General features: G+C 42.0%; 1 protein-coding gene across 4 annotated transcripts in view; it reads left to right on the top strand.

The window, feature by feature from the left end:
* LOC8029176 (polyamine-transporting ATPase 13A3) overlaps positions 1-12,115 on the top strand; it is a 99,330-nt gene that overhangs the window by 47,245 nt on the left and 39,970 nt on the right. For 2 of the 4 annotated variants that reach the window (XM_040215561.3, XM_040215560.3), the window contains exons 3-10: positions 192-315; positions 3,177-3,344; positions 4,625-4,735; positions 5,195-5,274; positions 5,410-5,487; positions 8,942-9,011; positions 9,093-9,227; positions 11,339-11,411. In XM_040215561.3, coding sequence (XP_040071495.1) covers positions 238-315; positions 3,177-3,344; positions 4,625-4,735; positions 5,195-5,274; positions 5,410-5,487; positions 8,942-9,011; positions 9,093-9,227; positions 11,339-11,411 — 793 coding nt within the window. In that variant the 5' untranslated portion in view covers positions 192-237. The other 2 variants (XM_040215562.3, XM_040215563.2) reach the window with 2 other exon arrangements.

Here is a 12,115-nt window from a genome sequence, read left to right as displayed (position 1 = left end):
AATATGGATATAGTTGGTGGTGATCTTGCACATTTCCGTCTAGTACGGTACGGATTTTGTTTACCTTCCTTTTTGGCTGTTTGTTTGTTTGGTACGTTAATTACTTCTGCCACAAGCGATGTGTTAATTGTTGCTAAGGGGTCGAAAGGCATGCAGACTAAGATTATTTTGCCGCTTTCTTTTGTTGCTAGGGTGTGCAGTCGACCTCCCATTTGCTATGTTTGAAGAAAGCGAGTCATGTCCTACAAACTGCTGCCCGAAGACGAGCTGCTCGGATTCACCGCCGTCGTACATGGAGACGCAGACGAACGCATTGTGAGTACCGGTCCTCCAGTCGGAGGCGCGCATGCAGCAAAACCACCACAACCGATGTGACGTCAATGCAATCACTTCCGCGCGACAACATATGCCCTTTGTTGATAATTTTTGATGATGGCATGTTTATTTCCAATGACCCACGCCCGCATGCATATTTGTGTGATTGTTCAAGAAATAGTTATCGCAGCAAAGCCATTATGTAAACACTGTCAAAAGCATAAATCATAAGTTCCGGGAGGTTATTTTACTGCTTCGATATATCCGTTCACACTCTTGCGACTGAGTAAGACCGAGAGAGATCAGACCGGTTTTTAAGCCTTTTGCGACTTCTTAGGACCGGATGCGATGCAGCGGAGCTGGTCCTAAGAGATCGCAAGAGGCTTAAAACCTGTCTGGTCTCTCTCGGTCTTGCAGACTCGAAAAAAAACAAAAAAAAAAAGCACGCGAGCAAGAAGCAACATTTTTTTTCTTCCTCATATTTCCTTCGTTAAAGATAATAGATGTAAAATCTGCCAACGCCTGAAAAAAAAAAAGAAGAAAAATGCAAACAAGTTACACATGCTTCATATATAATCAGACAAAAGTTTGATACAGCTTTACAAAAAAAATGGGTTTTTCGATTTTAAAGCTATTACCCATGTGTATTACTTAAATCGTATTTCAATGATTTAATGAGACATGGCAAGTTAGATAGGTCATGACAACAAATCACAGAAAAAAGCTCACCGGAGAAAAGCTCACCGGAGAAAAGCTCACTGCAAAACCCGCGGATACGGAAAAGAGCTCACCGGCCATTGAGAGTATGCGGAGAAAAGGTCACTGATTTTTTTTTTCTTCTTTTTACATGGAGGCTGTTGGATCATGTGTAACATATCAATTTATTATCATTAAAATTCGTCAACTTTGTAAAAAAGAAAATGTCCTTTTTGTATTATTTGTTAAAGGCCGACCTACAAAACCATCTTCAGTGGGAGAAGAGGTTTCCTTCTTGCCACCAGAAAGGAGGAAACCCCTTCTCCTTTCCATGGAAACTAGCTTCCGGACCCGCCCCTTTCAGGGGAGGAGGAGGAAGGAGTGCGAGAGGGGAGGGAGCGAAGGTCGTTGGGGAGCACTTTCCTACCCTGTGCAAAATGGTTTCATAAGTCAGCCTTTAAGCTTATTGGGTATATTTCTCCCAAACTTATAATTGCGGGCAAGTGTTTTCTGTGGTTTACTCTCTAGGCAACGAAAGCCTAACTGAAAATTTTATGAACTTGAAGAACAGGAATAAGTTCGAAAACTTAATTATGTCTGCCTAATACCTAAAAATCAAAACCATAAATGTCGAAAATCCAAAAGTGCATGCGCAACAACGCAGTGCCTGAAATTCTCTTTGAAGCTTTTCTTAACCTTTGAAAACAGGATAAAACAGTCGATATAGGATATCGAGGTTTCTTTCTTCCACGGAGATGCATGTTTTCTAGCCGTTCGAGCTGGTGTTTCCACACGTTGCCTACGTGTGATAGTGCCTTTCTACGGAGAGCGACCCATGACCTTCAGAGCTGCACACTGTCACCGCTGTTACTCGTGTCCTATAAGAGAACTAGTTTTCTGTAAGGTAGCGAATTGGGCGAGCTGGTGAACGTTATACATGATGGAAACCACTCAAACGATGACGACGGAGTGAAGACATGCAAACACGAGAGGACGAAGCTGTTCTCATAACTAAAGTTTTATTCGTGAAATTAACAGAAAGAAAACAGCGTACCCGACACTGATTACATCGACAAACACATACTTATATATCAGGCACTACACAATCTTTGGAGCTGAAGCGGTGTCCTCACAGCTAGTCATATTAGCTCGTAAAGAACAAACTTTTTAATCTGACAGAGCTACCGACGGCGCACTGTCAGCTGTCAATGAATTGTTGTCTTTTTTTACCGGTGTCCAATGTTGTCAATGAAAAAACTGTGAGTGCGCAGGCGAGCTGGTGGATGTTGATCATAACGTAGAAAACCCGAGGCTGTGGTAAAAGCAAGGAAACGGAGTCGAAGAAGAAAGACAGGGGAAAAGAATGTCTCAAGACAAGAAAGAACGTGAGACATTCTTTTCCCCTGTCTTTCTTCTTCGACTTCGTTTCCTTGCTTTTACCACAGCCTCGGGTTTTCTACATTATGTCCAATGTTGTGTTTTTGTACTTGCGGCTGCACTGATATACAGAATCGGTGATTCCTAATTTCCGAGGAATTAGTAAATATGGCCAATGAACTTCAAGAATATTGCAAAAGTAGTAAATATCTTTAATGAAATGACGAATTCAAATTGTGTTAAATTGCCACGTGTGACGCAGAAACCAGCCAAGCTAAAAAAAAAAAGTAAAAAATCGGTGAGCTTTTCTCCTCATCCGCTCAAAGGCCGGTGAGCTTTTTTCCGCATCTGCCGGTTTTGCGGTGAGCTTTTCTCCGGTGAGCTTTACTCCGGTGAGCTTTACTCCGGTGAGCTTTTCTCCGCTGCCCCATGAGAACTGTATATATCGTCAATTAATGTCAACATTTCATAATTTTCACTTGCTGATTGCATTTAAAATATTTTATTTTATTTCTTAACTGAAGCAAATTAATGATTATAATTTATTTTTGATTCACTAATAACAACAATTAGGAGGCTATAGACCGACACGCTGTTTACAAACACGCCAGCGTTTGCCCACACAAGGTGTGGGCACTGCACGTGTGCAGAAACCGAATTCGCCCGAAGTGAAGCGTCTGCGCATATGCAGTGCCGTCGACAGCGCCACCGCAGCTGCGTGACGTCAGAGCCGCGTGTTGGTCTATAAAATGCCCTTACAGTAATCATATAAGCAATTTCTTTTTCAGGAAGTTTATGGTTACAGAATCTCCACCTGGAGAAAGCTACTGTACAATGCATTCTGCTTCCTGACATTGGGACTGGTGGCGCTGGTCTCAAGATGGCAACCTGAACGGGAAGTATGGATGACGTGCACCACTTGCGAACTGTCTAAAGCTGAGGTCCTCGTCCTAAAGGTGAGTGTTATAGTAAACTCCACCAACTGACCCTTGTTTCACTGTAATGCCCCCTGTGTCAGCATTGATAGCGATTTAGTATTAAGTCATGCTCCTGCACATAATAGCATTCTTTTAATACCCTTTGTTCATGGCTATCTTTAAAACCTCCTGTGCACCATTATGGATGACATTCCAGATGCTGTCACAATCTTGCGAGAAAGTGCAAGCAATAATCAAGGGTTGCAGGAGCTGGTAAAAAGAGCTCTTTGGAAAAACTTCCAGTGTACACTTCGGACTTTCTCATAAGATAATGATGGCATCTGGCAAGCCCTACAGCTGCTCCTGCTTCCTCCCAGTTTTCTATGCTTATCTATACACCTGTTGAGACATATCTCGCTATGTGCTATGCAAAGTTACTTGATGTGCTAATCTTTTTCTTTTTTTTTTACAAACATTAGCATTTAAGATAACTTTTCCCTTTTGAAACCTAGCAGTGGGGTCAGTAGTTATCGGAGGTGGCTGATAGAAAAGAAAAACATCTTGCTCTTTCCTAACACAAAGTGGGTTATCTACATTTGTAAACACTGTGGCACATCCCAGTTAGAACCCAGGAAACGGGAACCGTCAAAGATAGCCAAGTGACCTCATGTGTATGAATTCTTTACAGCAATACAAAAAGTCAAATTTGTTGTATGCATGCTTAAATGTTGGGAAATTAGTCTGCTTTAAAATGGTGTCTGGTTTAACTGTAGGTGGGCAGTTTAGCCATTGCAGTGCGACTGCTAACCTTCAGGGTTGCATTGTGCAGTATGTAGTGATTACATGTTCCATGCCGGTACAATATACTTATCCAGATGGAAAGAGATAGGAGGGGGGTCGAACCAAGAAATGGTCGCTGGGTTTTGCAGCATAGCAGATCGAGATACAAATATTGTTTTAAAAATGCATACTCATCTGGACTAATAGAACACGAGCATAATTGCAAAACACTGCAATATCATTCTCTTTATGCAGGCCCATTTTTAATGTTCGAGATTAATAGATGTCAAGCTATAGTCGGTGACAGGTCAAGAATGAAGTGGAAGCTCCTCCTACCCCTTTCCACTTTAACAGAGCGATCACCGAAGAGAAGGTGACCTCCTTTCCACCGTTCGCTCTGTTAAAGTGGAAAGGGGTGGGAGGAGCTTCCACTTCGTTCTTGACCTGTCACCGACTTTAGATATTTCTTGTGTTCTGGCTCCCACATTTATGAATGTTCTGTGCACATAAACAACTCTTCTCACTCCATTCATTTACAGGACAAGTACAACAGACTTTCAGTATCCAAGGTCATTTTACAACCTATTCATGAACCCACTTCATCAAGCATTGCCTTTTACAAGCACAGCTCCTGTAAAGTCACATATCAGGTACTACTGCCCAGTGATTTCCCTACACACCCCCTAGGGGGGTGTACACCCCCCTTGTTTTTCTGAAGGCACCCCCTTAATTCGCCAACAACTCCTCTATTCTCAATGCCCCCTCCCCTAAACCCCCCCCCCCCCCCTCAAAATTTAGACACCCCCCCTCATTTCAATTCCTGGGGAAACCCCTGCAACTTCCTCTTCGTTTTCCAGCTACTGGAGTATAAGACATTCATTTAAACTTGAATCTTCTCATTGTGTTTTGCTTAGTAAATAAATATTGTTTTAGAAAGTGGAAAACGTGATAGTAAATGAGAGCTTGGAAACTTTCTGTAAAGGTACAATTGAACTACAAGTTAGTGATAGAGGAGATTTGTTTTTGTATGTGACATACAGTACTTAGGTTATCTTTTGTCAGGACTGGCAACGCCTGAATAACCATAGCATTTTTTTTTTTCAATGCAGGAGGCTTACCTGAGGTTCTTCATACACCAGCACATTCGCTATGTGTGGAACGCCCAAGAGGCAAGGTTTAGCAGATTAAGGTGGCTGGTTTTAGGCTACTTGTTTTTGCCTTTCTTGACATCTCTCTTAATTGACACTACTTGCTCCCTTCTGCATACCTATATTGCTTGATACCTACAAACAATGCCAATTTCAGAATTTCAATATTCCTACAGTGGCCTGGACAAAGGTGTCGACTGCACTGATTTCTTCAACAAGTACACGGGCTACACGAAAGAGCTACAAGAAGAAAAGTAATGCAGTTTGCTTGTCCCACTTTAGTTATACTTGTTAAACACAGTAGGAAAGACTTAGGTTGCAGAACGAGTGTATTGTAAAGTGTGCTAAAGCAGAAGTGCCTAAAACTGACAGACTGCGACTCCTGAATCCATATAAATGTCGACTGATTTGTTTTCTTAATAATAATAATTATAATAGACATATTGGTCAACATATAGAAGAATGTTGGAGTGCCTAGGTGGTAAAATAGAAAAATTTACAATAATATCAATACATTGGGTCCAAACATTTCGTCGAACGCCGTTTCGTCGAACGCCGTTTCGTCGAACGCCGTCTCGTCGAACGCCGTCTCGTCGAACGCCGTTTCGTCGAACGCCTTTTCAGCGAACACCGTTACAGCCTGTAATATTTTTGTAATTTATTTTAATTTTTATACACTACGTCATCCGATTCTCCCGTATTTTAAATCACGGGGTGCAGTGACAAGATAAGTTCCATCCTGAACATATCCTGCTTCGAGAAGAAAGCCTCTATGAAACAATGACCCCTCTCCATGTCACATAAAACAATTAAAAATTAGAAAAAAAATGAAAGCCGCTTACAACTCCCTGTAACGCCGAATTAGAGCGCAGCTCTTGAGGAGGAGGAGGGAAGGGCACTGGGGGGGGGGGGTTAAACTAACCTGGGGGGGGTCACGTTACCTTGGGGGTCACGTGACCCCCAATGCCGATGATGTCATCACTGACGTCACTGATGACGTCATCAGTGACGATGACGATGCGGGTACCGATGACGTCATTAGTGACGTCACTGATGACTTCACCAGTGATGATGACGATGACGATGCGAATGTCGGTGACGTCATCAGTGACGTCGCTGATGACGTCATCAGTGATGATGACGATGACGATGCGGATGCCGGTGACGACATCAGTGACGTCACTGATGACGTCATCAGTGATGATGACGATGACAATGCGGATGTCGGTGACGTCATCAGTGATGATGACGATGACGATGTGGATGCCGGTGACGTCATCAGTGATGATGACGATGACGATGTGGATGCCGGTGACGTCATCAGTGATAATGACGATGACGATGTGGATGCCGGTGACGTCATCAGTGATGATGACGATGACGATGTGGATGCCGGTGACGTCATCAGTGATGATGACGATGACGATGTGGATGCCGGTGACGTCATCAGTGATGATGACGATGCGGATGCCGGTGACGTCATCAGTGATGACGATGACGATGTGGATGCCGGTGACGTCATCAGTGATGATGACGATGACGATGTGGATGCCGGTGACGTCATCAGTGATGATGACGATGACGATGTGGATGCCGGTGACGTCATCAGTGACGATGACGTCATCGGGGGGTCACGCGACATCGGCGGGGGTCACGTGACCTCGAAAAGGGGGCCACGTGACCTCAGGGGAGTCACGTGACTTCGGGGGGTCACGTGACCCCCCACGAGGTCACGTGACCTTGGTGGGGGGCTCGCGCGGTGCATTATGGGACATTTCCCATGATGCACCGCGCGGTTACGCCGACGCCGACGGCGACGCCGCTCAAGCCGGAAACGGGCCCCTAAGAGCTGCGCTCTAAAAAAACGGAAAGCATGATGTGCTTCCTGCGAAGCGGGTAGTGTTTTAATGTCTGACAGGGTGTACGTGTAACCTTGGGTTATGTGAGGATCCGAAAGGATTCTGTCTTAAGTGACAGAGTACACCCTGGGCTTTACTATTGTCTGGTGCGGGTTCGCCTTCCTAAGAAAGCGTCGTGAAGATCATTCATAGGCAAAAGGGTCAGTGATAAAGTTGACAGTGAAGGGGAGGTCCGGTCCAGGTGTAGCTCGAAACAATGTTGGCTGACACTTTGTGCAGCTTTTATCTCTAAAAATTTAAAACTAAAAAAAAAAAAAAAAGCAGAAACATTTCATCTGAGTTTAAAGCTGATAATCAAAGTATCGTTATAATTTATTTTGTGTGCTCTCCTGGCAGAGTATCGTTATATTATAGGCGTGCTGCCTTGGCAGTTAAATGCTTTCCGTGAATAAACTTTCAACTAAGCATAAGTGTGCAAACGAGCTGGTGTGAATTGCACATTACTGAAACTCCTAGACAGCCGCTGAAAAAAATTACACCGACACTTAGAAGTGTTTTAACTGTCGGTCCTTTACCTCCGGTGTCATGTTTTCTGTCGTGTACATTAGTAAAACTTTTCAGTAAGTCGCTTAGCCATTTGTTTTTATTTCTTTTTATACCAATGATTTTTATTTCTGGTAATTTGACTCCACCTTAAAAACATTTTCTCAAGTGACTACCTTAGTCTTAACAAATGTAAGGTAAAACATGTATAAAGCACAGTTATGCCCCAAAACTCGATACAGAGAAATAAGATGAAACGGCCCTTATCGATTCTATGAAACGGCGTTCGATGAAATGTCCATTCATTCAATGAAACGGCGTTCAATGAAACGGCGTTCAATGAAATGTCTGCTACCCTCAATACATGTGTTTTTGTTGCCATTGCATCTGCACCAGCTTATTGTGAAAGTTGTATGGTCCTCAGCTTAACAAATATGGCAGTTGGATCCCCTTGAGATCCATGTTTGCCACCTGTTCATATTCACTTCAGCCTTTAGAAGAAATTGTCTCTAATGGCAGACTTTCAGATGGTCCATATATGTGCAGTGTGATACATTGGGTTGTGTGCATCTTTTGCCACTCACTACCAAACTGAATACAAAATGTTTTGAGTAACATTGAGAGGAAAACACCCTTTCTCCACTTTTCACATCTGGTCTGCAGTAGCCAAAGCCCTTCAAGAGATTACAGACCCTGACTATTGTTTTGCGACCCCCACTTTTTGCACCTTTGTTACATAAGCCAAAGCCCCTATAGTGCAAACTAACTCTTGTATGTTTTGGGTTGTCTCAAACAGTGGTTTTGTTTCTTGACACATGCTATGAATTTTCAGACAAAGTAACGAGAAACTTAGCATTTCTAAATGAGCTCATATGAACTCATTTATATATGCTAATTAGTTCCTAAAATAGAAAGGACTACAGCTTATTAATAATTTAGGAGCAAAGTCAAATGCATGTGATTTTGCTTCTTATGTTCTCTTGACTTGACCCAAAAAGACTGCTTTCAATTTTGTTAGTTGAACCTGGTATGTTTAGATTGGCATTAATGCATAGTCATACACAGTCATACTCTATTGAGAAAAGCTGCATAACTGAGAAACACATAGTAGTATAGTCAATCTTAACTATTTCACATGTCCGTTTTTTAGATTGCAGTACAATTGACAGGTAGTTGCAGTTATTGACATTTTTCTGTATATATGTAAAAAATCTAGACTTTTTTTGTGAGATAGGTTAGGTTATATCACCATGTGTGTTTGAAAGTTTGCATTGAACACATTTCCACTGCTGGTTTTATGTTTCAGGTCTCGCATCTATGGACTTAACTCAATTGATGTGGAGGTGAAATCTTATCTGAGCCTACTTCTTGAAGAGGTAGCCGGCTTTTGTATTGTATACACTTTTTGGAGTATGATGTACCGCAGACAGTTGCAATCATTCCACCAAACATTTCAGGTAATCAATCCATTTTACATATTCCAAATTGGAAGCATCACCCTATGGATTCTGGACATTTACTACTACTATGCTACCTGCATTCTCATCATATCCGTCGTTTCCATTGGAGTGTCGCTCTATGAGACGAAAAGGGTAAGCGAACTTGTGCAACGTAGGGATTGAAATTGAGGGCATTCTAAAGGTTGCACACCTTCTGAGGGAAAAATCTGTGTGAGGTGGCACTTTTTTATATAACCTGTTACAAATATGTTCATTGTGGCATATAATAAACCAGCAAAATTGGCAGTTGGACCCTGCAAGCTTGAACATTTCAATGTGTATTCGACTGGTCAGTTTTACGTGAAACTGTGGTGTGAAACTCCATCTCTGATAAAATGTATAAACAAAAATTAAACCAGCAGCAGCAGCAGTGGAGATGACAGGTTGCAATGTTTGCAGCTGTTGTGCAGAGATGATTCGAGCTATAGCATAGCTTTACTGCACTAGTATGCATTATGGTGCTGACAGTTAAAATATAGGATGCTAATAAAATTCATTAAAATTATGCAATGGTTTAAAGAGACTGAAGCGAAAAAGTAAGACAAATGTTAGTGTCACAGTTTGTCATTCAAGAATTAACGAATCATATAATTCTTGTTAAAGACTGATCTATGCTTTTAATGTTTGTTATGTACAACATACCATGTAATCACACTTTCATATAATGTTTTTGGTGCACAATAATAAGGTGTTGCCTTTCCTCATTCATTTTACTGCATAAGCAACGTTAAGACATTTTATGGTTCACTTAGCAAACTTCAAATTCAGAAAACAAGACCACTGCTAGAATTTTCAATGAGGTCCTTAATTGATACTAATTGAGGTGGTTTGGCAGCAGTGGTGTCATTAGGGTCAGTGGGGCCCGGGGCGGTGGCCTGCCATGACCCCCCCCCCCCCTCTCGTGGCCCGCCTGTGAGACGCCCCCCCCCCCCCCCCCCTTTTCACTGCCCAGCTGCACCCCCCTGAGCGCTGCACCTGGAGCAGTCCCCCCCCCCCCCCCCCCCCTCTTTAGTGACGCCACTGGTTGTCAGGAATGTTTAATACAGCCTCACCTCCAACATATTGAATTCTGCAGTTACAGATTTCTTTTTGTCAAATACAATGGCTAAATAGAGGTTATTGTTGCAGTGTATGCTTGCTAATAGGTCATAAGCTAAGTCTATGGCATAGCACTGTATTAAGTTTGGTTTATAGTAGGGTTGTGCAAATATTCGAAATTTCGAATAGTGGTTTTAAATATGCTCTTCGATATTCGCTTCGAGAAGAACTGCACTATTCGCTTTTTTTCGAAGTGTTAATTGCGGCGGGTTAGCCCCGTTGAGTGTGCTTCTAACCGAGCACCGGCGCACTGTGGAGAAGCAACCCGCAGAAAGAGCTCCACGGGTGTTGCTTCTCTGCATCAGATTGGTGCTCGGGAAGAAGCGCACTCAACGGGGTAACCCGCCGCGATAAACACTTGGAAAAGTATGAATATTGCAATTGCGTGCTTGGAAGAAAAGCATAAATTCAAAGCGGTATAGTGCACGCATGCCGGCTGTAGTATTTGAAAATAAATGCAAACTTTGTGAATGTGTATATCTACATTGGTGGTAAAAGTTTCAAAATTAAACTGACTGTAACTTATGCAAGAGTATGTTAGGCAGAGATGCCCTTACATCCTGCGTTCATCATGCACGATTCTTTCTTTTTTAACTCGAGATTAAAGAAAGAACATTTTATATAGCAAGATTTGTAAATTCACTTAATTGAGCACAGTTGGCCATCTCTCTAGGGTTCATTTTATGCCAAATATGTCATTTACTTGCCATCCCAAGACATCAGACCTTCTGAGGTCACAGTTCATAAATAGAAATAGATTAAACTTAGCTTATAAATTAACAAGTGGAACAACCTTCACGAGTTTAGCTGGGTTTTCATCTAAGCATTATGCAATGGTAGTGAAAGGCGTGGAAAAACTATTCTATGTTTGAATCGAAAATATTTGGCCAAAGCCACTATTCGCTTCAAATTCGCTTTGAACTCAAAATCCACTATTCGCACAGGAATAGTTTATAGCACTCACAATACAGGGTATCCTGTTCATTTCGCAATTTCTCCAAATCATAGAGATGTATTACAAAACACCAGGACTGTACAAAGAAATGGGAGCACCAATTTTGGGTAAAAAGTTTGTTTAAAGTGAACTTTTCCATCTGGTTTTTCAGCAAAGGAAGCTTTTGAAAAGCATTGTTTCCCATGCCAATGCAGGAACAGTGCTCGTCATTCGATCAGAACACGGTGGGTGCATTTTCAAATGTTCCCATGGTTTAAAGTTCTCTACATTACATCTTAAATGCATACCTTGGTCCAGATGTCAAAACATGTTTATAAACCATATTTTTTTGGTTCTTATCAAAACCATAAACCGTTTTATTCTTATTATATATGTGGCTTATAACTTTAAATGTTCTAATTAAGCATCTTAATAACGATGTGCAAATATAAGATTTTGACTGCGGGTTGAAATTAATATTAAAAATCGACTGCAGATTGAGTATGAATATTAAAAATTGACTGCAATTTAAATCAAGGAATTTTTAATAAAAAAATCCTTTATCACAAAATTGAGCTGTAAGTTTATATCAGAGGAAAATGTGGATTTCTGTTCAAGGACACATGCAAAAGAAAAAAACATTTTTTTTCAGACAGCTTAGATGGAAAAAGGATGTCATAAACCGATTTTACAACGAAGAAAAACATTTTTAGACCTATATTTACGGCACTACACGAATTTGTAGTTGGTGCTCGCGGGAGCCACCGCTGGTCACGTGGTAGGTCCGTGCGCCGCTGCGCTGCATCGTTGCCGCACGCTGAGCGTTGTGCGAACACCGCTTCAACGCATTTCTCCGCGCCACCGTCGCCGCCGCCGCACAAGTTCGTCTGACCGGCGCACAGGTCTATCACGTCTGCTTGCGCTCTTTCAGGAGTTTCTTTTGGGCTCT

Source organism: Ixodes scapularis, unplaced genomic scaffold, assembly GCF_016920785.2.
Source record: "Ixodes scapularis isolate PalLabHiFi unplaced genomic scaffold, ASM1692078v2 PGA_scaffold1__304_contigs__length_218370807, whole genome shotgun sequence".
Classification (NCBI taxonomy): Eukaryota; Metazoa; Arthropoda; class Arachnida; order Ixodida; family Ixodidae; genus Ixodes; species Ixodes scapularis.
This window is presented reverse-complemented; position numbering and strand designations above follow the sequence as displayed.